Here is a 27,369-nt window from a genome sequence, read left to right as displayed (position 1 = left end):
TGCCCACTGCTGCCGGCAAGCATGCCCAGCCATGCACACATCTGCTCCGTTCTTACCCTTCTCCTCCTCTGCTATATCTCGTCTCCACCTCACAGTCTCTGCTCCTTCACAGCTTCTGCTCTATCAAGATGCTGGCTTACACTTAGCCCGCCCATGTCCTGTCCAACTTCTCTGTATTAGAGCCTTTTCGCTTTGGCAGCCACTGCTTTTTAGTTTGCAGTTTGCCCCAGGGCACATCCGTTTGCAAGTCAGCAAATAGGTTGGCTGCCCTAGTCAAGTGCCCATCTGCGGCCCAGTTGCCCCAGCCCGACTGAAATTTGGGAGGCATGCACAGCCCGGGTTGCTGTGGCACATAGGACTGTCTCTCCCTCAGGGGGTCTGGGCAGAGCACTTTCACTTGGGCAGGGCTGTGAGCGTGGCAGATGGTGGGGTTGCCAGATCTGGCTCAGCTCACACATCTGGATTTTTTAAAAGATTTTTAAAAATTGATTTTTCAGAGGGAGAGAAAGGGAAAGGGAAATATGTATGCGAGAGTGGACCATCAATCCGCTGCCTCCTGCACGCCCCCTACCGAGGACTGAGCCCACAACCGGGGGCATGTGACCTGAGTGGGAATAGAACCAGCAACCTTTCCATGCACCGGAGGATGCCCAGCCAGCTGATCCACACCAGCCAGGATGACATCTGGATTTTTATCCAAAATGATAAGAACTCAGTGCTGAAGCAAGCATGTATGAAATGAAGGAGAAAACCACTCTTCATAGAGCTAACTCTTCTTAAGGAGGAATTTCCAAAAACTTACTGGCAGGCCCATGTAAATAGGGCATTCTTTCTCCATGCCATCTTATGTTCAGTTGTGGGGCTATTTGGACAAGACAGAAACTAGCTTTTTCTAATCTAGTTTTACGAATGGTCAACACAAACAAACAAACAAAACAAATGTACAACACCTGTGTTGACATCATTGCGTGGCTGGATGAGACCTATCTACCTGGTGAGCTACCTAGTCTACTGACCTCAGTGTGGCTACTCTGACCCAGAGCAGAGCTTCCCAGGTGTTAGGGCCTTCACATCACCTCGGGGCGGCGGAGGCGGGGGTGGGGGGGTGGGGGGGGCGGGTGTTCTGGGGCATGACCTGAGATTCTGCATTTCTAGCGAGCACGCAGGTGACGCGGCTGGGTTGGTCTGAGCACAACGCATTAAGCAGCAGGGCTCTGGCGCAGGACATAGTTCCATGGATGTTCCTAGGTGTGCCTTGGAACACATAACTGGGAAAAATAATTTGGGGGGAACAGTGGGTAAAACAAAGCTCATCAGATTTGGGTGTTATTTTTAACCTTCAGGACTTCTTGCTTGCTCACATGCCTTATGACTCTAGGGATCCGTTATTTATAGCATGTACTCCCCAAATTTATGTAGCCACAGGGTCTTTGTTCCCATACATCTCCAAGACTAGCATTTTATTAAGTACACCTCAGGAAGTGCCTCTCTGGGAACCCAATCCTTACCCCTTCCTTGCTGTCAGCCCAAGACTCCAGGGGGCATTTTTAACAATGGGAAGGAGTAGGAAATGCGTGCTTGGCTTCGAGCTGGATTCTCCCTTCAGGCAAAGACTTAAATCAGGGAGATCAGCAGCTCTGAAAACTAAAGAACCATTGTACAGTGTGCTGGTTGGCGTAACACAAACCTAGGTTTGCAACCTTGCTGCTCCGTTTACTAACTGTATCACCTTGAGTTAGTCATCTTCTCTGAGCCTCAGTTTCCTAATCTGTAAGAGGGGCTACTAGTATATTCCTGTGTTGTAGGGTTATGCTGAGCAACGAATGAGCTGAACGCAGGTAGAGGACTCAGTATGTTGCCTAGTAAATGCCTGATGGAAGCTCTTATTATTAACGATGATGCAAAAATGTCACAACATTTCACATGCACCCCATTTTTTACTCCAGTTTTTTATTTCAAGAGAGAGGGAGAAGGAGACGGGGAGAGAGAAAGAGAAAGCACAAACATGCTGACTTGGAAGGGAGCTTGTGCTTTGAAGCTGACAAGTATAATTTGTCTTGAGACTGCCAAGCCCTTGGGTTGAGCCTTCATATTGGAAAAAAGAGACAAGTGAGATTAATCTGGGGCCTTCATTACTTACTCCATCTGGCCTGGCTTGGCACGGCCCCTTCCCTCTACAAACCGATTACTCCTTCAAAAGCCTCAGCGGAGTGGCCTCTAATGGGTTCTGACATGGCAGGAATGGGGCTCACACAGCCCGGAGATAAGGGCCCCCGCACCAGGGCCAAAACACTTCCAGCTCCACGGCCCAGATGCTCCACCACAAAAGAAAGAAATGAACTGAAAAGGAGCCAAGGCCTCTGGGCCCGGGGAGATTGCCGGGTTCCCAGGAGCACCTGGTTCCCCCCAGCGGAGCATGGGATGGGACCGTGATGCGGATTATCTGACTGGCGTCTGTTCCAATGACCTGGGGCACTTTTTAATCTAGCTTTAGAGTCACAATGGGGATAGGAAGGTGCTTGGGGGAAGTGAAGAAGGTTGTTGTTTTTAGACTTTGCCAGTAAAAACCTACTGAGCAGGCTTTCTCGTGTTTTCTCCCTGTACACATGGCCCACGGGGCTGGGGATGGCAGAGGGAGAGGGAGAAGGAAGGGAACATGTTTACTAAGCATCTACTATGCTCTAGGCAGGAAACCAGGTGGTCTCCACACTGTTGGCTCTATCACTCAGCACAAGCCTGAAAAGTAGATATTACTATCCTTTTATTGTAAGAAAGTAAGGTGTTTATCCAATAGTCACCCAGTAAGTGCTAGAGCCAGGATCAGAACTGCTTACCTGTGGATCCTCGTTAGGAACTGTGCTATTTTGCACCCTCAGTAGCAGCCTCTGGATTTGAGAGAAATTAAGAGTAGGAAGAACCTTCCACAGCCCCAGGAGGTACCGACTCTGGCCTGCGTCTTCTCTCCTATGAGACTGCAGAGCATGAAGGTGACAGGCAGCCTGGGAGCCACCCTGAGAAAGATGGAATTCTTGCACACGTGGGGCCAAGTGTACAGGGACCAAACCAGATCCATCAATCAATCCGGGGCTTGTTTATCTTGGCTCGAGGGACTGCCAGTCTCTGGAACAAAGGCTCTGCTTCTGAGTGGCTTTGTACACACGGCTCTTTTCAAAGGGCCATGGATTTTGGCTGCCAGGCCAGGAGGGGTCAAGGTCCAGCCTGGTAGTTCCAGGGCCTCAGGAAAGTGAAATTACGTGGGAGCCTTGGAGAGTCAGAGACTGCACAACACTGCCATCTCCTGGGAGCAAGGTCCACTCAGGCTGGCCAGGCAGACATCCAGCTCAGAAAACCTGACCCAGTGGCACGGCAGGCTCTCCACTCCCCCCAGGGAGCCTTCTGTAGCCACATAACAAATGGGAGCTGCCAGTGTTTCTTTATTGGTTAACAAAGCCCACGGAGATGGAAAGCATGGGCTTCCAAGTCAAACACTGAACCATTTTTTTTTTCACTTGAGTATTTACCGAGCACCTATTTTTTTTTTTTTTAAATATATTTTATTGCTTTTTTTACAGAGAGGAAGGGAGAGGGATAGAGAGCTAGAAACATAGATGAGAGAGAAACATTGATCAGCTGCCTCCTGCACACGCCCCACTGGGGATATGCCGGCAACCAAGGTACATGCCCTTGACCAGAATCGAACCTGGGACCCTTCAGTCCCCAGGCCAATGCTCTATCCACTGAGCCAAACCCGTCAGGGCTACCGAGCACCTATTTTGTGCTAAGCACTGGGCTAGGCACTGAACACACAATGATGATCCAGACAAATGGTCCCTAACTTCATGAGGCTTATTGTACAGATGGGCTATCAACAAGGAATTGCACACAAGAATGTGCCCATTATTTCTGTGATAAGTGTCTACAAGGAAAAGCACAGGGTGCTGTGGACGTACATAATGCAGAGGGGAGAGGAGGACTCTGGCCTACTCAGTCAGTCAGGAAAGTCTTCCCTGAGCACATGATATACGTGCTGACACCTGAAGGATGTGCAGGAATTAGCCAAGCAAAGTGACTTAAGAGAGCAACATGTGTGAAGACCCTGAGACAGGAAGGAGTCTGGCACATTTGAAGAAGTGAAGTTACGTACTGATGAGCCATCAAAAGAGAAAAAGAATGGTGTGAGGAGAGGGTTAAGAGATAGGCAGCCACCAGATTTCACAGGGCCTTCCAATGCCATGTTAAGGATTTGGCCCCGTATTTGGTCAAGTCTTTTTTTGTTTCATATGGCAAAGACCAAATGCAAACTAATTTAAGTGAAAAATTTTTGGTTCATATAGTTGGAAAGTCTGAAGTTAAAGCTTCAGGTATGGCTGGATCCAGAAGCTCAAATATCAAGACTTTCTTTTCGACTAATTAATTATCTCTGCTTGTTTCTGCATTTCTTATTAGTTGGCCTAATTTTCTCCTGCACTGACAGATTCGGTCACACATCCTTTCTCTGGCTTGGAACTTCCGCCTCCCTCTCCACTTAGTTTGGGGTTTCCTTTAGTTATGAGGTCCCCTGGCTGCCCCCACTGACAACTTCTCTCCACCTCTTAGGCCCAGCCTGGCCTTGGGATTCTACGTCATGGCAGGACCCCACACACAGTTTGCCCTGAACCTGAACGCTAGACCGAGACAGGGCAACAGGGAAAAGGAAGGAGGGGGTTGGGGCAAGCACTGGGTTGGTCTTCATGCCAATCTGTGGTACGGCGTGGTGGGGGCTTGGCCTAGTGGAGCCTGGCTCCTCCGGATACCAGAGCCCTTTTGCCTCTTGCTGATCAGGCCCAAGTGTGGCACCGGTTAGACACTGGGCATGGGAAGCCTCTCCGGACTGTCCCTCCAATGGAGGAGCGCAGTTTCCGGCCCTGTTCCAGGAACCCGCATTCCTTCTTCCTCCTGTGCGGCGAGGCTGGCAACATGGAATGCTGGCCCCAAGTTCCGAGGTGAAAATCAGTGAACTGTCTGACTTAGCAAAACAGATCCAAAGAGCAGTCTTTGTGAGAACCGACTAGCAGGCCAGGAGCACTGAGGGCGTTGGTTGGCAGCTCCGCCCTCGCCTGCAGCAGGGGAGAGACCAGCCCGCTGCCTGCTTTCCTGAGACACAAAGGCAGGGCCTACACAGCCAGCGCCAGGGCGTGGTTCCCTACCTGTGCCCTGACAGGCTGGGAAAACCGCCACGTTAAGGCATCCTTCCCAGGCAGCCCTCGGGGTGGTGAGGCCGTGAGGAGGAGCCCCGTGAGCTCACGCATGGAGATGTGTTTTGCTAAGAGCAGAGCTGAGAAAGGTTGGCTTGGGCCCTTGGTTGTGCGCCCGGGGCAAGTGGCCTTGGAACGGCAATTCCCCAGCTTTCGGGCACACTTACATCCACCCCAGTACCTGTCCCAGGGCATGGCCACTGGTGGCTGAGTTACCTTTGTTCTTGACTAGAGCGAGCCCTCCATCGTCATGCACTGGCTGACATGCAATCTGAGCTCAGTACGTGGCTGCAGGTGCATTACAGACTCCGTTTCCTTGCTGCAGACAAAAGAGAGGAGACCCTATTTCCAAAGGGCTTTCCTGTGCCTACAATTGAGACGTGCAGACGCAGGGACCAGGGACAGGAGCTCGAAGTCTGGCTCCACCACAGCTGTCTAGGACTTGCAGCAGGTTATTTGACCTCACTGCCCTTCCCATCCATGCAATGGGCATGTTACAGTGCTCATCTCATGAAAGGTGTTAGGAGGGTGAAGTGCAGTCACCTCTGCAAAGCACTGAGCACCGTGCCAGGCCAAGGGTGGATGCTCAGCAAACATCAGACTCAGTTTATTTAGCATCTGTGTGTGTATTTGCTTCGTAATTCATGTCAGTCAGTCACTTAATAAGCACCGTGGATTCAGAGCCCCATGAAGACAAAGAACAATCTTCATCAGGGGTTCTCAAACTACAGCCCACGGGCCACATGCAAATACAAATATTGTATTTGTTCCCGTTTGTTTATTTACTTCAAAATAAGGTACGTGCAGTGTGCATAGGAATTTGTTCATAGTTCTTTTTTAAATTATAGTCCGGCCCTCCAACGGTCTGAGGGACAGTGAACTGGCCCCCTATTTAAAAAGTTTGAGGACCCCTGGTCTTCATGCTGGAGGGGCTCATAGCCCAGGGGCATTTGCTTTGTGTTAAAATAAGCACCCCACAGACACAAACGGTCACACATCCTACAATTCCCTTCCTATGAAATGTCCCCATCAGGCAAATTCACAGAGACAGAAAGTAGATCTATGGTTGCCAGGAGCTGGAGGTAAGGGGAATGGGGAGTGACTGCTAATGGGTACCAGGTTTTTTAAAGGTTCTGTACACTTTACACGGGTGAATTTTTTGGTATGTGAGTTATAGCTAAATTTTTAAAGACTCTAGAGCAGCCGTGGGCAAACCACGGCCCGCGGGCCGGATCCGGCCTGTTTGAAATGAATAAAACTATTGAAAAAAAAGACCGTACCCTTTTATGTAATGATGTTTACTTTGAATTTATATTAGTTCACACAAACACTCCATCCATGCTTTTGTTCCGGCCCTCCGGTCCAGTTTAAGAACCCATTGTGGCCCTCGAGTCAAAAAGTTTGCCCACCCCTGCCCTGAGTCTAACTGCCTATCACGTATAGCTCTGAGACCATGGGCAGGTTACACCTTCTCAGGGCCTCGGTTTCCGCATTAATAAACTGGGGATGATAACAATCATCTCACGGAGCACTGTGGAAAGCGGCTCACTCACTCACCATGAAGACCTGACCAGTGTGGTTTTAATGGGCAGCATCACAAAATAATTTTAAATTACCAAGCAGAGTCTGTTAAGAGTAAGATTCATTTAAAAAACATTCATAAACACACTGTTTAGGTTTTGCCATGTCACACTTTACATGACCTACAGAAAGTATCCTGATTATTGGAACCTATACCACTTCACGACTCTCAAAGGAAAGCATGTAAGGGCTGGACTTGACAATCTGGAAAATTTTCCTACAAAGTGTAATTTTTCAGCCCAGCCAGTATGGCTCAGTGTGGATGAGCGTCAATCCAGGAACCAAGAGGTCACCGGTTCAATTCCTGATCAGGGCACATGCCCAGTTGCAGGCTCAACCCCCAGTGGGGTGGGGGGGGGGCGGTGTGCAAGAGGCAGCTGATGGATGATGTTTCTGTCTCATCAATCTTTCTCTCTCTCTCCTTTTCTCTCTCTAAAAATCAATAAAAATATGTTCAAAGTGTAATTTTTCAAAAGGAGAAAAGCATCTGGACTTCAAAAATAAGTCCATTCTTGAACCAACAGCAACTTGAATATTTCAAAATATGTAATTTTCAACCGTATTTAACTATTTTTTTCTCCACATTCCCTGGAACAGCACCCGGCCCCAGGGAAGTCCTCATTGTTACCTTGAATTATCACACTGCAGGTGTGATAATTATCACACTGGCAAAGGTGTGGATAAATTGAATATGAATGAAATAAGTGCTAAAGAAACATGGAAGGGGAGGGACCGATGGTGGAAGGGAGTTACAGGTCAGAAGAGCATCTTCTTCCTCATTCATTGGTACATCACAATGACCAAGATGAAATCTGAGCAATAATGATGAAAAGTAAGGACTGGACTTCCTACATTTTATCTGAGACCTGTCACTTATTACCACCCTGACCTTGAGCAAGTTACTTAAAGTCTCTGAACCTCTGCTTTTTCATCTAGAAAATGGGAATAAAATCATACTGTCTCTATGGTTGTATTAAATGAGTAAAGTATCCAATTAAAACAAAAATCCTGACAGCCTAGTGCAGTGATGGCGAACCTTTTGAGCTCGGCGTGTCAGCATTTTGAAAAACCCTAACTTAACTCTGGTGCTGTGTCACATATAGAAATTTTTTGATATTTGCAACCATAGTAAAACAAAGACTTATATTTTTGATATTTATTTTATATATTTAAATGCCATTTAACAAAGAAAAATCAACCAAAAAAATGAGTTCGCGTGTCACCTCTGACACGCGTGTCATAGGTTCGCCATCACTGGCCTAGTGGAATGGGAGTCAGAGCTAGATTTAAATTGCTTTAAGACAAGAAAGAAATGTGACTTTGTCTATACAAAGTGGCCTCTGCTTTGCCTCGGCAGAGCAGCTGGGGAGCAGCAGCACTCTGAAGCAGATGACAGGCTTTTAAAAAAACAGTCATTACCTCACACCCACAACCCTTAGGCAGAGCTTTCACACTTGGTGAAAACCACACCAAAGCGCTCAGAGGTTCCCCGAGGACGAGCAGACAGACCTGAGACATGCTCTTGCTGGCAGTGACCTCACTTCTTCGGTATAATGACAAGCCAAGGTGTGGGGATGCTCCTGGCTCTGACAGTGGGGGCCTAGAGGAGCTCGGAGCCATCCAGGAGTACACGCTGTGCGCTCTGCCCATGTGAGGCCCAGGACCGGGGGCCCCTCGTGGCTTCCCTTCTGTGAATCTGCTCAATGTAGGGATGGGAGGAGGCTTCAGGGCTTAGGGGTTTTGTTGACTCTCTTCCCTGAAAAATAACTTCTTTCCGTATTCAAGCTAATCTGGCGAACCCTTCCCCAGCTACCACCCAGTTAACTTTTGTAGCAATGGGAGATAAAATACGTCTTAACATTTAAATCAAGTTTTACTTGAAGTGACCTCCCATTTGCTGCTAGTATCCACCTGGACTCTCCTGGGTGCTTTCGCACCTTCCACCTCTAAAGCTGTGAGGGTCACAGGTAGGCATTCACCAGCTGTGAAAGCTGGCCAGCTCCCTCAGCCCCTGCAACATGAAGACAATCATACTTCATTTGACGGGGGAGTTCACAGCGATAGAAAACACTTGGCCATGCAACTAGATTTCATTCACTTTTTCCTAAAATTGTTTATTAAACTTTTACTTTGTGCAAGTCACAGGGCTAGATCCTGGACAAAGGCTGATGAAAAGGGCAATTCCTGCCTTCTAGGAATTCCCAGAGCTGTAGGGGGAATGGAAAATAAACAGGCTATGAACATAGAGTGTGGGAAGGGCCATAAATAGGGTGCTATAGGGATACCTGAAAAAGTTCCCAAACCAAGACATTGGAGGCTCAGAAAAAGCTTCTAGGAGATGATGTTTAAGTTGAGACCTGAGGAGTGAGTAGGAGTTGGGAACTTGGTAGAGGGAAGTTGGTAGAGGGAGGGATGCAGGGGGAGGGCGACCCAGGCAGGCGAAGAGCACATACGAGGGCCTGGAGACAAGAGAGAACACAGGATTTCCAGAGAACTGCAGATGGGTCATGTGGCTGAAGCATGGGCCAAAGGCAGAAAGAGAGGGAGAGGAGTTGCTGGGGTGGGTGGCAGGCAGGTTGCATGATCTTGTTGGCAGGTTGCATGACAAAGGCACCTGGACTTCAGCATTTCAAAGGACACGTAGCTAGCTGATGATGTGGAAAATGGAACAGGGGTGCAGAACGAAGGCCAGAGGCCTTGAGGAGGCCTCGGCCATAACTCAGGTGAGATGCACGATGGCCGCTCCGACTCCTGTCCAACCTCTTCTGCTTGGGTTTTGGAATGTGAAAAACACAAGGGGAGCGTCTCTTACACAGAGGATAAGGCCAATATCTGTCTAATGCAGTGATGGCAAACCTATGGCACGCGTGTCAGAGGTGACACGCGAACTCATTTTTTTTTATTGATTTTTCTTTGTTAAATGGCATTTAAATATATAAAATGGATATCAAAAATATAAGTCTTTGTTTTACTGTGGTTGCAAATATCAAAAAATTTCTATATGTGACACAGCACCAGAGTTAAGTTAGGGTTTTTCAAAATGCTGACACGCCGAGCTCAAAAGGTTCGCCATCACTGGTCTAATGAGTCAACTAGAAATGCAGCAGAAAGCAGTAAGGATGAACTCGGGGTGGAGGAGGCAGAGGGACCCAGCCCCAACGCCTGCCTCCTCTCTCTGCAGCCAGTTCAGCCTTTGCTTTCGTTCTCTGAGGCAGGGCCCATCCCCTAGAAGCCTGGCCATTTCCTGGGTCTGAGGAACATTCCTGAACAGAAATCGGCTTCTCCTAAGTGAGAGCTGAGCATCAAGAGGGGGGAGAAAAGTGAAATTTCAGAGTTGGGCCCCAAACAATTCCAACCCAATTATCTCACTGCAATGCTCACCACAGCCCACAGAAAACAGGCCTGACTCACAGACCACAGCAATGCTTAGGGGCAGGGAAGCGTGGCTGCTGCTGCTGGCCAGCCTCTCAGGGCTCCGTCTCCTGCTAGTCCTGGGGACACATGTGTTGGGGTGTCTCTCTGGAAGCCACAAAGGGAGGGAAGACGGCTCTGACCCATGCCCACCCCCACTGCTCTAGGGCCCCAGCCACCTCCCTCTTCCTCCCTTGAGCTTTTAGCTCCCAAATCTGTAGCCAAGTGGGGTCAGGGGAAGCAGCTGAATTATGACCAGGGACGAGGAGGAAATCTGTGAAGCCATTCCAGGGGCCACAGACCTGGGAGTGTCTGCAGCTGATTCAACAGATGGGGAGGCAGGGAAGGGTCATGGAAAGAGAGTGAGATTCAGGTCAAAATTCCACTTCCACCACATGGTAGCTGGAAACCTGGAGCAAATTACTTAATTCTGTTGAGCTTCAGTTGCCTCAACTCCAAAGTGAGAATAATAACGCCTCGCTTGGAGGGCTACTTGAAAGCATCTAGCCCAACACCTGAAGCAGAATAGGTGCCTGGGAAATCTGGCTTTTAACTGCAGGTATTGCTCACACAACTCATAAGGCACTCAGCCTATACAGTCTATTGGCCGTGGACTTCATCCGCCTGGCTAGTCTTACAGGCAGCTGGAGGGCAGTAACTGTGTTATACATTCTCTTGTTCCCATGGCATCACACACTTAATGTGGGTCAGTACTTGTTTCCTGGATGACTGATACAGCCAGATATCGAGATCTGGGGCAGGGTAGAGACAATAATGCTAAAACTAACAGAGTCTCTGGCACCCAAGGCACAGTTATCACCCCTTAATAAGTACAAAACAGGGGTATTTGCACACCTTTCTTCCACCCGGGAGAAGCAGCCAGTCCCTGGAAGAGGCAATACAAAGTATTGGTAAACCGTGTGGGGCTGAGCTGCACTGCCTGGGGGCACGCCGCCACTCTCCAGTGGTGTGACCTTGGGCAAGGTCATCTGTCAAACGGAACTATTCAAAGTACCTACCTCGCTGAGGTACTGGGAGCACTTAAAGAGTACACATGGAAAGCCACATACTTGGAACAAAGCCTGGCATTTACTGTTCAGTAAGTACTCATCTTCATCTCATCATTGCCAAAGCTCAGCTGTGTTTGCTGGGCTGGACCCCATGTTAAATAGGAACACTGGACATCTCACCCTAGACAAAGACCCTGCCACCTGGAACAGGGACTCCATTCTGGGTGGCGGAGGGGTACAGAGCTGAACTGTGTTTCTGGAATAGCCCATCTGGAAACCATCAAATGCATTGCAAATGTTAGTGTTACGGTTTTTGTTTTTCCAATGCTTAAAGATCTAGAAACAATAGTACAATAAGCGTAGTCCTAGTTCCCACTTACCTGATAACCCACCATGAATCAGATACTGTGCCCACTGCTTCTCACAGGCCCACTCACTTAAGGGTCTCAATGACACTATAGAGTTGGAGCTATTTTCACCCCCATTTTAAAGAGGAGGAGAAAGATATTCAAAGGTGACTCAAGGTCCTAAATGGGATTCTAACGCAGGTCTGTTGGCTCTCAAGCCTATGCTTTTAACCACTATAATACACCTGTGGATTGAGTGTTCTAAGATGAGTAAGATGCCAGTGGGTTTAAGACATCCAGGCAAATGCCAGTAATCTTGCTCTCGGGTTCTGAGAGTTCTGCTTCCATCCCCTCCACAGGTATCCTGACATCTCGGCACCACCAGGCGCGTGGCGGTGCTTTGCTATGTAAGGCCTCCTGAGAATCACCTTCCTCTCTCTCCTTCCAAGCTAACCACGCCACACTCACTTTCCTCACCTCGGAAGGATCCAGCCTACACCAACCCCGCTAGGATCAGTTTTCAGTGTAAGGATTTTAAGCCTAGCACAGATAACTTTTTTTCTAATTAGGACATCCAAACAAAACAAAATACTCTCCTCCCTCTCAAAAACAAATCTGTTTTCTTTCTGAAACAAAACAAGAATTTTATAACTGAGAAATAAAAGACATCAAGAAATAGCAGCTTATTTTGCTTTAATATCCCAAAATATTTGCGTGAATAGGACTATGTTGCAAAACAAGGCAGAAATCTGTAGACAAGTACGTCTCACTCTGAGGGAAGAACTGATTGGAGAGAAGGCACCAGGAATTGCGTTTTGCTGGACTCCATGTAAACAACAAATGGGGGGAAAGGTTCACCAAGGAGAAGAAAGTTGCACTGTCATTTCACTGGCACATCCTAAAGATGAAAAGTGGCCTCATTAGCTAGTGCTGAGACGTTCTGCTCAACCTCCACCTCGCATTGTAGTGTAAACAGAACTTGGTGCTAAGGAGGCAAATACCCACATAGCAGCAGTGGGCAGGGGCATGAAAAGGACTGACATTGCCCTAGCCCGTTTGGCTCAGTGGGTAGAGCATTGGCCTTCGGACTAAAGGGTCCCCGGTTCGATTCCGGCCAAGGGCACATGCCCGGGTTGCGGGCTCAATCCCCAGTGTGGGCCATGCAGGAGGCAGCCCATCAATGATTTCTCTCATCATTGATGTTTCTACCTCTCACTCCCTCTCCCTTCCTCTCTGAAATCAATAAAAATATCAAAAAAGAAAAGGACTGACATTAACATAAGCCCTGGGTCCTTGCTGCCCCTTTCCCACATGGCTCCTACCATGCATCTGGATTGGCAGTGCTTTGCAAACATACCCTTCATCAGAAACTGGTTAGTGGAAAAACCAAATCCTAAAAAGCCTGGGTGAACACATGTTATTTCTATCCATGCTCTTCAATCAGATGCGTTGGAGGGTCCTGGGGTGGAGAGACGTACTGCATCTGGCCTGTCTTCTTAGGTGATGACGGTAGGTGCGGTGCGCCCCGTCCTTTCCTGGAGCTGGGAGACCTTCAGAGCAATGGAAACGAGAGGGCCCAGCATGACCTGAGGGAGACAGAAAAAGAAGAGCCTTTTCCATCACTTTCTCTAGACACAGACCCCTCGCTCCAGCCCTAACTTTGCCTTTGAGCTCCCGGCCCACCTGTCCGACTGCCTGTGTCCCAAAGGTTCCTTGAACTCCACCAGTCTAAAAACAGACCCGTTCTTCCCCCACCAGCTTTCTCTGCTGCAGTGGATCAACACTACAATCTATCACATAAAGCAAAGGGACAACTAAGAGTCATTCTTGACCTTTCTTCTCCCACAAACCTTTTTCCAATCTATCAGTAAGCATAAGTTTGTGGGGTTTTTTCCTTCTAAACATCTCTCAATGGCACCCATTTCTCTCCATCCCAGCGCCAAAACTCTTGCTAAATCAATGTTCTCTCTCTTACCTGGAATACTGGTGCTTCCAGATCCACTTCTGCATCCTCCACTTTGTTTCCCACCCTGAACCCAAAGAGGTCTTTTCAAAATGCAACTACACCCCCCTCATCCTCCTCTCACTTTAAAAAATTCTCCTGTTGCTTAAGTAAATATTTAATATAAAAAATAAAAACTACTTATCTAGTTGAACAGCCCTTTTTACAGATGAGGAAAAAGATATCCAAAGAGGAGGTCTGACCAGGTTACTCAAGGGCAGAGCCAAGGGAAGCACATTTTCTACTGCCCACTGTTGCTTTTCCTCATTGAATCCACCAGCTCATTCTACCTAGGTGAGAACTAGAGAACCGGCTCCATATGCTGACCACACCACTTGCCACTTCCCCTTGGGGCTCCCACAGTCCCAACAAAGTACTGGGGCTGCGGCCCAGCAGCTCCAGAGTGAGGGGAGGCATCTCCCCAGCTGGAATGGTGGCACACCGGGCACTGTGGGAACCCTGGACCTTCGGTGCCCTCCCATCTCCCCTTGGCTATGGTCCAGAAGAAATCTATCTTTCACTCATTCTTTGTCAGGCATTAGGACAAAGAAACACAATTCCTTCCTCTTTTTCTCTTTCTCTGTTATTCTGTGGGTCTACATTATTCTGTGGGTCTACAATGCAGATAGCAATGCCTTTCGTTTAAGTTTTAGGGATGCCTGCAGAGATCTGGCGATGACTGAGCTGGAGTCTGGGAAGAGTGTAGAGAGAAGTATCCTCCCACCGCCCTCTTTTTGTAATAAAAACAACTATAGGGGCCACTCAAAAGCTAATCCTATGTGCCAGACTCAGTGTTCAGAATTTTGCATCCATTGTTTCATTAAATCCCTCTAAGAACTCTATGAAGCAGGCAGTATTCTGGCATTTCACAGACAAGGGAACCAAGGCTCAGAACACTGACACGACTTACCCAGGGACAGGCAGCTAAGTGGCAGACACTGAATGAAAAGCACTATCTCTCGCCCTAACTGGATTGGCTCAGTGGCTAGAGCGTCGGCCTGTGGACTGAAGGGTCCCAGGTTCGATTCCGGTCAGGGGCATGTGCCTTGGTGTGGGCATGTCCCCAGTGCGGGTGTGCGGGAGCAGCTGATCGATGTTTCTCTCTCATCAATGTTTCTAGTTCTCTATCCTTCTCCCTTCCTCTCTGTAAAAAAATCAATAAAATATATTAAAAAGAAAAAAAAAAAGCACGATCTCTCTAACTCCAAAACGTATGCTCAAAACCACGGTGCCAGGGATTTTCAAGTGAGTTTCAGAGAATTTTAATTAGGTGTTAGAAGAAAAATAAGCTTTGTGGAAAAATAAGCACGGTGAATGCTATTTGAACAGGTGTCTCTTCTCAGAGCCTTTCAATGCAGTGTGTTGTGAATTGCCAAAAAGGGGTTAACACACAGCACGTCCTAATCATTTTCAGCTCGGAGCTCTGGTTGGGGAGCATCCGCCAAGACAAGGACTGCACCTGGGAACACTGTACCCTGTGTCACTGCTTCCCCTAGGTTCCCCCACCGGCAATCTGCCCTCTAAGGTCTCTGTCCTGTCCCTGGCTCCCAGGGTCCCTCGACACTCTGACATACTTATGGAGACTCCTTGCTTTTTTTGTTTGCTGTTGGTTTTTTTTAAAATATATTTTTATTGATTTTAGAGAGGAAGAGAGATAGAAACACCAATGATGAGAAACAATGATTGGCTACCTCCAGCATGCCCCCTACTGGGAACCAAGCCCGAAACACAGGCATGTGCCCTGACTGGAATTTGAACCCTGACCTCCTGGTTCATAGGTCAACGTTGGTTCAACCACTGAGCCATGCTGGCCAGGCTCTAGAGACTCTTTGGATGGAACTGGGAACTGAAGCAACCAGACTATAAGTCCACAGACTTTTTCATAGACATTTCTTGCTGTATCATGAAACTCTCTCACTCACCAGCAAATCTAGAACCAGTGTGTGTTCTGCAGGGCAGGCAATCGGACCAGGAAAAGCAGCAAATGACCAGCTGAGGGGCCAATTCAAAGATTAGCTGTCCCAGATCTGCCACTTTCCAGGCGTGCGAACCTATTAATTGTTGCTTAACCTTCCCGTGCCTCAGTTTCCTTATCTGCAGTAGGGATAATAACAGAGTCTATCTCATTTGAGAATGAAATGAGTATACCCGTGTAATGGGTTTAGAACAGAGCTTGGCAAATAGCAAATGCTCAGATAATTGTCAGCTGTCACTGTTGTGATGACAAACTGAAGGAGACATGTAGAAAAGTGAGAGCACCTATTTGACAATGAAGCCACTATCATTCCTTCCAACAGAGAGAACTAGTCAGGGTCCAGGTCTTGGGCATTACCTGGGGGTCCTGGTGGATCTTGGCGATGTCCTTCTCATAGCTGTCGATATACAGTCGAATGGTGGCCCCTGCGCTCCCAGTGCCACTCAGTCGAAAGATGATGCGAGAACCATCAGCAAAAATGAGCCGCAAGCCCTGGAAAAGATAAGCACAGATTTTCCACCCCATATGCGGAAGGGAGATTGAAAGCTAGCAAATTACAAGGCGTGCATTTGGAGATCTAACCTCATTGGTATTTGATCAATCAGAGGATTAGATCCTTGATCAATGGCAGCAGCCGAGCCCCCAGTCAACCCGTCTCTGCATCCAAGCAATGGAGGCTGAGCTCATGGGGGAGAAGCATTTGCAAGGTCGGGCAGGAGACCTGATGCCAGGGGGGCTGGGTGATGCCAGGCCCATCTTCCCTCCCTGCTCCACTGTGATTTATGGACTAACCATTCCAGTTTGAAGATTAATAAAGCAAATAAATAAATAAGCCAGCAAATGTAAAAAGTCAACCCCCAGACTGGGGGGAAACATGGACAGAATGAACTGAAACCTGAGCAGATGTTTCAGGCAGACCAGGGGAAGAACTCTTTGCAAAACACTGATGGAGAGCCTCCAAAAGAGAACAGGAGGCCACAGGCCCCACAAGGCAGAGACAGGCTACTCCCCACCCATCAAGCAGGATCCAGCGGCCAGTCTCCCACCGATGTCTGAGGGCTAAAAGCAGTCCATGTGGGTGCAATGCCAAGCCCAGCCCCGTCTCTCTGCTGCCCTTGCCTTTCCCTCCCTGGACACATCTCTCATCCTCAATAATCTCCTTGCTTCGGAGGAAAAGGGTGGGGACTCCTGGGTAGATATGGCACAGCCTGAGGTAAGGAGACTGGGCAGGACAGTTATCTGAAGATGCTTCAGTCTTTATGAATTTTTCCATAAACAGGAGAGGTTTGTATAAAGCCAAAGTCTGGCCAGAAGGCAAGACACCACGCCACACCGGCTGGTCATCACCAAACCCCATCCAGTGTTTGCCATTCAGCAGTGGAGACAGCAGATGAAATACAGAGGACAGTCCCAGGTTGGTCATCGTGGCAAGATGTAGTTCATCCCCATTCACCAGGGCTTGCTTTCTGGAAACACGCCAGGATCCGTCTCCTTCTTCCACAGCTTCAACGTGAAGTTTCTAAATTCTTTACACTTGATTGCAGATGCTACATCTACTTCAGATTTTCCCTCCTACCTGGTCTTCCATCTAAATACTCAGATTTTCTTACAGAATGTGGAGCTGCTGACTTCTTCCTCATACTAGAGAGCAGAGCCGGGGTTCATGGCGACACCCCTCCTGCCCTCTTTTCCGCTCCCCTCCTCCCTCCTCGCAGCTGCTGGATGCCGGGCAGGGTTGGGGGTTGTTTTTCCCTCTCTGAAGGCTCTGCTACAAACACGTCTGCTCTCTTCTACTCTTCCACCCCTGGGCCCCACCCTCCCTTTTGTAACCACCCCCTTCCTCCACTCCAGGCCTCTCTTATTCTAATTATCTCAGACATAATTTACAATCGCCTGTACTAGACCCAAAGTTCTCACAGATGGTGAAAAGGCAGATGGAAGAAAAGCTGCTGGGTTAGAATTTTGAGAAAGGGAGACCCCAGGCACTTTGTTATCTGTTTCTAAATTATGAGAGATGCGTTCATTCTGTTTTGGCAGAGGAACCAGAAGAGAGAGAACCGTGGGCCCTGAGTGTTTGTGAGAAGCCTGGAGAAGGACTGACCCAGCCTGCAGCCTTGGTCCCTGGTACCCAAAGCGGGAAACCCTAACCGCGCTATCTCCATCCAGACACGGCCCAGGTCGCAGGCGTGAGGTCAGGGTTGGCTGTGAGTCACGTGCTGCAGATAATAACAGTGAATGTTTCTGTGAATGGCTTATCTCTTTCTCTTCTTTCTTAAAAACTGGAATATATCAGTCTATAAAAATGACTCTCACGCCGGCTCTCTGCTATAATCTCTTGAAGGAAACGAGGAGGGTTGATTCCTAAGGCTGCAGTTCTTTGTTTGTTTGTTTTTAGATCCTGGAGCTCCTCTCTGCACACACACTCAACACAACATCTTGCATGTGATTCTAGAGCAGTGGTTCTCAACCTTCTTAATGCTGCGACCCTTTAATACAGTTCCTCATGTTGTGGTGACCCCCAACCATAAAATTATTTTCGTTGCTACTTCATAGCTGTAATTTTGCTACTGTTATGAATCGTAATGTAAATATATGATATGCAGGATGTATTTTCATTGTTATAAATTGAACATAATTAAAGCATAGTGATTAATCACAAAAACAATATGTAATTATATATTCAATATGTGTTTTCTGATGGTCTTAGGCGACCCCTGTGAAAGGGTCATTCGACCCCCAAAGGGGTCGCGACCCACAGGTTGAGAACCGCTGTTCTAGAGGTACAACCTCCCCACCCCCTCCTGGAATCTAGGCTAAGCACTGCAGGATGAGGGCCGAGGGGAGTGCAAACAACCTGGGCGAAACCACTTCCCCTGTGAGAACATGTGCACACCGTGTGATGCAGCCAAAAACCAGTTGAGAAGAGCTACCCTAGGTAACAGGGCAGCAGGAGAGAAATGACCATAAGGCCTTTTCCTGTTTTTCCCTTGAGATTTCAGAGATGGCGTTCTAAGGCTTTTCTCCCATACAAGTCTGTTCCTACCTGATTTCTCGAAATGCTTCCGTCCACTGGATCACTGTATTCAAAGTTATCGACCTTCTCCACGGTGTAAACTTTGTCACCCACTGGGAACTGCTTCCCCACAAAGGAGCGATCAGAAATCAGGGCCTCCAGGTCTTTCATCATTTTGTTGGCGCCCTCGGCCTCCACCTCCTCGTAATCGTACCTGGAAGAAGAAGTCACGAAGTTGAGACCCGCGGGCTGCCTCCAATCCCACCAACGTATATCGGCACTTTCTTCATCATGTGTTTGGCCCTCTCCCAAACCACCTAACTTCAGAAGAAGCTGGCAAAAAGATGAGCCTGTCAGTCCCCGGGGATGGAGCAGGCCAGGGATGAAAGGAAGGGATCGGAGGATTTCAGGGAAGGGTTAGGAGCTTTTCCACAGAAGAAAGCTCGAAGGAGCTTCAAAGGCTTTTGAGAGATACTATCTAACATGTAACCATCACATCCTGAGGAGGTAGAATTAAAAGCCCTGTTATCTCTCGGGAACTCTGCACAAAGGAGCACGTGACTCAGGCAGCTTCTCTTCCAGAGCTCGGAGCTTCTGTGGGATCAGTGCTGGCACTGCTCCCAGGCTGGGACCGGCCCGAGGCTGCTGAGATTTTGGCGAAGGAGAGTTCCAGTCTCCACAGGAGCTTCCTAAAGTAGGGCCAAGTTTTTATTGACCAGATGAAGGAGCCAAACCCCAACTCTTTCCATCTGAAATGCCTCCGTCCTTTCAGTGAGAGGTGATTTTAATCCAAACTGCTTTGGGTTCACCCTGACAGAGGTGACCTGGAGTGGATGCAAAAGGACCAAGAAATCCCTGACTGCGTGGCTCAGTTTGTTGGATCGTTGCCCCATGCACCAAAAGGTTGAGTGTTCGATTCCCAGTCAACGCACATACTGAGGTTGTAAGTTCCATCCCCAGTCTGGGCGCATATGGGAAGGCAGCCAATTGATGTTTCTCTCTCATATCTTCTCTCTCTCTCTCTCTCTCTCTCTCTCTCTCTCTCTCTCTCTCTCTCTCATCAATAGGCATGTCCTTGGGTGAGGATTAAGAAATAAATTTTTAAAATTAAATTAAAATTTTTTAAAAAGAACCAAGAAAAAAAAGTGCACCAGGAATGAAATTCTATGACTACTGTTTTTCCTCCGAGAACTAGTCTGACTTCTTTCTCAGGAGGATGCTTTTCTTGATCTAGTGGCACACACCCTCTTGAGAGAGTTATTTTGTAGAGGCTCACGATAGCAGAGTCTATATTTATTTGCAATAGTGAAACAAATATGACATGCGCAAGGTGACACCTCTGAGACATGAGAAATACCAGGGAATGGAGGACAACCTATTCTGGCTCCAGGATTCTATGAATCAAGGACAGCAGTCGCCTTCATCTTGGAGTCAGCTCTTTCCCCCAGTTAAAATGATAAACAGCCAGAAATTACAACCAGGTGTTTGTGCTTTACATCTGTGACCTTTGGGTGTTCAGGGGAAATGTTCTATAAATCCTAGGCACAGAGTGGTATAATGGAAAGAATGTGGGCTTCGGAATCAGACAGAACAAACTATGAATCCAGACTCTGTTGGTGACTAACTGTGGGGCTATGGGCAAGTTGCTTCATCTCTCAGAATTCTCAGCTGCCTTATTAATAACTGTTCTGTGGCTGACATGAAGCAATGTGTGCAAACGTGCCTAGCACTTTTGTTCTACAAAAGTGGACTACCACGGCCCTAGCTGGTTTGGCTCAACGAATAGAGCGTCAGCCTGAGGATCAAAGGGTCCCAGGTTCAATTCCCGTCAAGGGCATGTACCTTGTTTACAGGCTCCTCACTGGCCCAGGCCCTGGTCAGGGCTACTGCAGGAGGCAACCAATTGATGTGTTTCTCTCACATTGACATTTCTCTCTGTCTTTCCCTCTATCTTCCACTCTCCCTAAAAATCAATGGAAAAATATCCTCGGGTGAGGATTAACAACAACAACAAAAAAAGTGGACTACAACGGCGTCTTAACTAACAATCAGTGCAGGTTCTAAGAACTTTATTTGCAACATTTATTGCAATACTTGGTTAGCAGTTATTTGACATTAATAAAAATATGTTAAAATAGTTTTTAGATAGAGATTTTAACTCAGTCAAGGGGGACCCTTTCTTTAAACAAGCCTTCCTAACATTATTCCACCTTGGCTACTGTTTGCTTGTTAACTCATTCATTTGTCTATTCAAAGCATACTTACAAGTGTCAACTATGAGCTAGGTGTTTGATGATACCAAGGAGCATGACAACAGACGGGGTTCTGCTTTTGTGATACTATATGCTCTAGAGAGTTCATGACGACTGTTCTGAATTACCAGGTTTTTCTGGTCCTTAGAGAATGGAGATCCTTGCCTTCCCAGGCTACCGTGTGGCAGTCATTACTTATACCTCCCACAAAAGAGTAACTTGGAGGAAGAAGAGAACATTGAACTTGTCCAAAGTTGATGAAAGAATTCTGATGAAGGAGGCCAAGTTGCTAAAGGTTGAATTCTTTTTTTATTATCCAGAGATCACGGACTCTCATAACTGTGATATATTTTTTCAATTCTCTAATTTAACTCGCCTATTTTATAGAAAAGGCAAACAGGTCCAGAGAAATTAGAACTGTTTTTCACAGATAAATAATTTACCTAATATCTTTTTTTTCTCATATTTCCTTTCCTTAGAGGTCCAGGAGAAATTTTGTTAAATCTTCACACATATTGGGGAAAGGGAAATTGAAACTAATGAAAAGCACTACTGGTAATAATAATAAGTGAATGTTTTTAAAAATAGAAGTATGCTCGTTACAGAAGAATTGCTAAGTATTTTAAATATTTTGTTCACTGCTGAATCGCTAGTGGCCTGGTGAAAAGTAGGTACACAATCAATATTTGTTGAATCAATGAATGAAGTATTGACAAGTACACAGCCTTTGGGGACTTATTTTAATGAGTCAGAAAAGTTAATTTGGACTAAGCATAGTCATTTCCATAATTTCAGAAAAAAGTTTCCGTACTTTTAGTGCCCCAGAGTTTATAAAACACTTTCAGATTTATATTTCATTTAATTTACTCAATAGCTGGACTGTTATTTCCATTCCCACGAATGAGAAAACTGAGTACAGAGAGAGGTTAAATGACTTCCCAATCTATTAAGGGGCAGAAATAAATTTGAATCCATTTTTCTGAATCTAAATCCAACGCTGTTATCATGTCCACTTGAGAGGTACATTTAAAAGGCTTTAAAAACATTTATTCTCTTGAATAATGTTAACTAAATCTTGTAAGCCTCGTTCTTTATGGATAACATAAAGGCTGACTTCATCTTGACCTGACTGAATTATTTTTAAAATCCCCAGTTGGTAGAGGCTGGATGAACTAGAGTTTTATTATCGGTTAAGACAGGAAAGAATCTGTATGCAGGAGAATTCTCTCTGCCCACTTCCACACCCTACCTCACCCCCCAGCCAGGCTGTGGCTTACCTGGTGAAGAAATTCCGGCCATACTTCTGCCAATGATCTTTGAGAATGTCCTCCACACTCTGTTTGCGGGTGGCTAGAATGGAGAGCCAAGCAAGGACAGCCCAGAGACCATCTTTCTCACGAATGTGGTCAGAACCTGGTCGGGGGAGAGCAAACAGCTGTGAGAAACATGATTTCTCCAAAATACTTGGGAATAAACTCAACAGTAAACATGAAGATCCAGCCAAATAGAAATTAAAACTTCACTGAAAAACTTGGGTACACGGAAGGAATCACATATTAAATAAAGAAACATAATATTGAAAAGAAGTTGATGCCTCCCAAAGTAATTTTAAAAATTTAAGGCAAATGTCAATAAAAATGTCAGTGGAATAATCTGGTGAAATTTGACATAGTAATGATAAAGTGTTCAAGTGAGTGGTGAAAAAAATAAATCTTAAATAAAAAAACAGCAGAGAATAAAACCATTAAAATTTTTCCATAATTAAAATAATTTGATAGTTCAATGGAACAAAATGAAGCACCTAGGAAGAGGTCTAAATCTGTATGAGATTTGAATATATCAGAAAGGTACCTCTTCAGGGCTGTAGGAGAAAAATAGATTACTTTTTAAATAGTATTTGGTTAAGTAGCTAGATAGTTTTAAAAAAAAAATCAAGTTTTTCCCCCAATAAAACACCATACTAAAAAAAAAAAGATAGATAGATAAATAGATGGCATATTCAAATGTGAAAATTGGAAAGCTTTAAATACTATAAAAATATATAAATGCTTTTTTTAAAATCTTGGTGGTAATAAATACATGTAAATTCAGAATTCATAAAGAAAAAAAATCAATGTATTAGTCTACATAAAGATTAGCATTTCTATTAGTAAAGCTACTATAGATAAAACTAAAAGGTCATTTGAAAACTTAAAAATTTAACACATTTGCAGCCCGGCCAGCGAGGCTCAATGGTTGAGCATCGATCTATGAACCAAGAGGTCACGGTTCGATTCCTGGTCAGGGCACATGCCCGGGTTGCAGGCTTGATCCCCAGTAGGGGGCATGCAGGAGGCAGCCAATCAATGATTCTCTCTCATCATTGATATTTCTATGAAATCAATAGAAATATTTTTCCCTTCCTCTCTGAAATCAATAAAAATATTTTTAAAAAACACACACATTTGCAATGTAAAGTAGATGTTTAATATACTCAGAATAGGAAAATTCTTATATTTAACAAGAAAAAAAGCAAAACCTCAATAGAAAAACAGGCCAAGGATATAAATACATAACTCACTAAAGAAAAAAATACAGGTTCCCAATTAATAAAATAAAAAGCTAGCACTGTTTTTGAGAAAATAAAGTTAAAACCACAATAAGAAACTGCCACTTGCTTGACAAATGGCCACAGATTTCAAAATGAGAACACCACGTATTGGGAGAGGGGTGAGGGAAATAGAACTCCAACATGGGGTTTCTGGGAGGGGTAAAGTCCTTCTGGAGAGCAATTTGGCAAAAAGTATCAAAGCCTTAAAAATGGACCTACTTGTGGATCCAGCTACTCCAATATTAAGACATCTTTCTTTAATCAATAAGAATTTGGTTAAATAAGCTATGGTACATCTGTCTCTGGCTAAAATCTTTACTCAAAATAACAAATTGAATGCTTTGGATGTGCTTATATGCATGGAAATCCTTTACCAAGAGCCCCATGTGGAACAGGACTCTCGTTTTTTTGCCATAAATGTCCTTATTCTTAAAAAACAAAACAAAAAACAATGTTGAGCTCTACTTTCTGATTTTGAATAGGACTCCATAAGATCCCTCTCTAATAGTGCTTTGCATATTATCATGCCTTGAGTTATTTATGGGCTTGTCTGCCTTTCTCGACTCCCCACTGGATCTTATTCCTCTTAGAATTGTCAGAGTATCTAGCGCAGTGCTAGCTAGGTAGTAGGCATGTGGTAGGTTTGTTTCCTTCCTTCTTCATCCTTTTAGACCCAGCTCAAAGTGACCTCTCATCTCTGAGACGAGCGCCCAGCTTCCATAGGCAGTTATGAGCTACTTTCTCTCTCTTCTCTGATAGTGACCCGCTCAAAACATCTGGTGCATCCCCATCTTCCTTGAGCCTCAATCATCTATTTATGAATCTTTCAGCCCACCAACCATGTATTTCTTGGAGGCATCTCTTATTTATCCTTGTAACTCAGTCTGCTAATTAACATAGCACATGAAACACTGTATAAATAGCTAATTGTGAAGAAGTGCATGAATAAATTAATCAATTAATTAATCTACTCCAACATTTTCTCTCACTTTCAGCTCATAAGAACACACAATTTTTTTCTTTCAAAAGATTTTCTCTTTAATAAGTTACTGCTTTTAGAAATAACAGTTCTTAAAACCTGGATGCTGGCAAATCTAGAGATATTAGGTAAGACTTTTAGTGCATTGTATAACATATTTTGGAAATGTTTACCTAATTTTATTATCTATGGACTTTTATTTGCCTTTACTGCTATTTAAAGGAATAAAAAGTTAGCTCTCTGATTCTTAGAGCTTTTGCAAATAATGATATCCTATATAATAAAAGCCTAATATGCTAAGTGTCCAGTCGACTGGTCTGCCATTCAACCAATCAAAGCATAATATGCTAATGATATACCAAGGCCACTCAACTGCTCGCTATGACGTGCACTGACCACCAGGGGAAAGATGCTCCAACCAGTAGGTTAGCTTGCTGCTGGGGTCCGGCCGATCAGGACTGGGCAAGATGGGCCGGACATGCCCTGGAGCCCTCCTGCAGTCCCTCCCCACTGGCCAACCTCCCGCATCTCTCCCTGACCCCTATTGTGCACCAGTGAGGTCTCTTGGCCTGGCCTGCATCCTCTCACAATACAGGACCCCTCGGGGGATGTCAGAGAGCTGGTTTCAGCCTGATCCCGCAGGCCAGGCTGAGGGACCCCAACTGGTGCATGAATTTGTGCACCGAGCCTCTAGTGTTTTATAATAGTTCATGCTGGGAAGCAAGATCCTGGGAGCTTCCCCATTATACATACCAAGAATTCATCACAGAAGCATATATGTTGGAATTACTTGTCTGTTCACTCTTCAGATTTCTTTTCTGCTTTCCTTCTTTTTTTTTCCTTTCTTTTATTTTGTTTGTTTTGTTTTAGGCTAAACTGAAAGTATAGGAGGCAATGTTCCTTTGTGCTTTTCCTGCTCTAAATAAAGAATTTACATTTCTTTTATGTGAAAATGATAAGAAAATCTAAAAATCTTGCCCAACTCTGATCAAGTTACTTGAAGATAACTAAATTACACACTTAATGTTATACACAAAATATCTGCCTTGGATAACATAAACAAATATTCTATTCTATTTGTGTGATCCCCAGTCTCTTTGGAAATTCTGATTAATTACACTGATCACTTTGGATGTATCAAAACTCTAATACTCAGGAAGTCTGGGTAAATTTCATTTTCCTGAGGTTCTCATGAATGATGACAAGTTACTACGGAAAAAAAAGGTGTTCCTAAAGCTATTGTTTTTACAATTGTGGCAGTTGTGGTTCAATGGAAATGCTTTATACGTAAGAATCAGAAAACCTAAATTTGAGACTGTTATCTAGACACTGTTGACATTTGGACAAGTCACTTAACTTTTCTGAACCTTGGTTTCTTCAACTATAAAATGGGGATAAAGCCCCCTTTCTCACACAATTTTAAGGCATTACTGTGATAGAGTGGAAATATTTTATAAATGGCCAAGTACTTCATAAATATAGGATACCATTATGAATAAGGGTACCAATAAAAAAAGCTTAGGGGAAATTATAGTTTTCCACTACCCTATTAAGTTTTCAAAAATGATGTTTTTAAATGTACATTTGGGGAAGAAAATGAAAGAATACAATTCAATATGCTCTTTTCTCTGGCAGTGGGATTGCAATGTTTTTCTCTTCTTCCTTATCTAATTTTCCTATTATAAATGTGATTTACTGATATGATTTCTTTAACTTTAAAATAAACTAAGCAAAACTGCGCTCACTTCGCTGTGAGAAGGAGGAGAGCACTGTCAGCAAGCACCGCTGACACAAAGCGGCCGAGGGTGTCACATAGGTCTCTTCCTACGTGGTCTAGCTCAGGGACCGACTGAGCACATGGGGATTCTGCTCTTTCAGCATCTTCAACCACCTGTCACTTGACTTCAGCCTAATCAGCACCTTGTGATAAGTATAAACTCGGCTCAGTCAGGGCACATTCTGAGCCTCAGCCAAGAAAAATGTCAACCCTTGCAGAGGGAGCCAAAAGCTAACGGTTTAGGGATTAGGTTCCATTGACTAGTCTACGCATCTCAGGAGGGACCTGGCTCTTGTCCCCTCCTACTGACAGGCCGGCGGATGGGGACATGGCAGCTAAAAAAGAGCCACACAGAGTTCTGTGAAAGCTCTAGGGTCTGTCTTTCTGTCTTTCTCTCTGTCTCTCTCTTTCTCTGCCCGTCTCTAGCTCTCCTGCAGTCTCCTAAATATGCTGTTCTTTCTGCCTGGAAATTGCTACTCCACATGTACCTGGCTAGCAACTTCTCCAACTACTTTAAAATTTACTCAATGCAGCATGCTTTCCTTCTCGCCTTTGTGCTTACCAGTATTCCATCCCAGCCTGTCTCTGCTTACCCCACCCTAGACGGTGAGTGGTACCCGGCTAGTGCCTGGCATACAGTCAGCTCTCAATAAGGTTTTCCCCAAACAATGGTCAGACCCCAGTTGACTGGCTGGGAGGTTCAGGAGTCCTGTCCTCTTTGGCTTTCATTGCACAGAGGACTTCACTCTGAAAGGCCAGCTAAGCTCCTCAGAAAGCCTTTTCCAGATCACACCAGCCCCAGAGGGGCTCCTCCCAGTCACCCCCAAACTTTCCACTTAGTAATTAATCCCGCACTGGCTGGGGACTGCCCCCTGGAACTTCGTTTCCTATGGAGAAACATAGTAGGCATCTGACGAGCAGGAACTGTGTCTTAACCCAAACTCCATTTTACGCTCGAGAAACAGGAATCAGTGCCTTCATGCTCCAAGTACATGAGAAAATATCCAGGTGAGTACGACGTGCTCCCTGCCCTCATAGATGAGCACAGACATACAGGTGAGGGAGACAGACGTGCGGGTAACAACTGAACTGAGTTTCTTATAATTAGCGTATTAGCCTCATTCTATTGGGGTATTCTCTCTGGGAACTTCAGAGATGGGATGTGCCAACCTTCCCATGGGGTTTTAACCTACAGGGA

The 27,369-nt window shown here is 45.7% G+C and overlaps 1 protein-coding gene across 3 annotated transcripts in view; it reads right to left on the bottom strand.

The window, feature by feature from the left end:
- Positions 1-12,259: 12,259 nt before the first annotated feature.
- The window catches only part of PGM1 (phosphoglucomutase 1), a 56,753-nt gene continuing 41,643 nt past the window's right edge, over positions 12,260-27,369 (bottom strand). For 2 of the 3 annotated variants that reach the window (XM_036349622.1, XM_036349621.1), the window contains exons 8-11: positions 22,103-22,238; positions 18,604-18,787; positions 15,918-16,052; positions 12,260-13,169 (exon numbers count right to left, since the gene is read on the bottom strand). In XM_036349622.1, the coding sequence (XP_036205515.1) occupies positions 13,080-13,169; positions 15,918-16,052; positions 18,604-18,787; positions 22,103-22,238 (545 nt within the window). In that variant the 3' untranslated portion in view covers positions 12,260-13,079. The remainder of the gene's footprint in view (positions 13,170-15,917; positions 16,053-18,603; positions 18,788-22,102; positions 22,239-27,369) is intronic. The other variant, XR_004974048.1, reaches the window with a different exon arrangement.

This window comes from Myotis myotis, unplaced genomic scaffold (genome assembly GCF_014108235.1).
Source record: "Myotis myotis isolate mMyoMyo1 unplaced genomic scaffold, mMyoMyo1.p scaffold_m19_p_2, whole genome shotgun sequence".
NCBI lineage: Eukaryota > Metazoa > Chordata > Mammalia > Chiroptera > Vespertilionidae > Myotis > Myotis myotis.
This window is presented reverse-complemented; position numbering and strand designations above follow the sequence as displayed.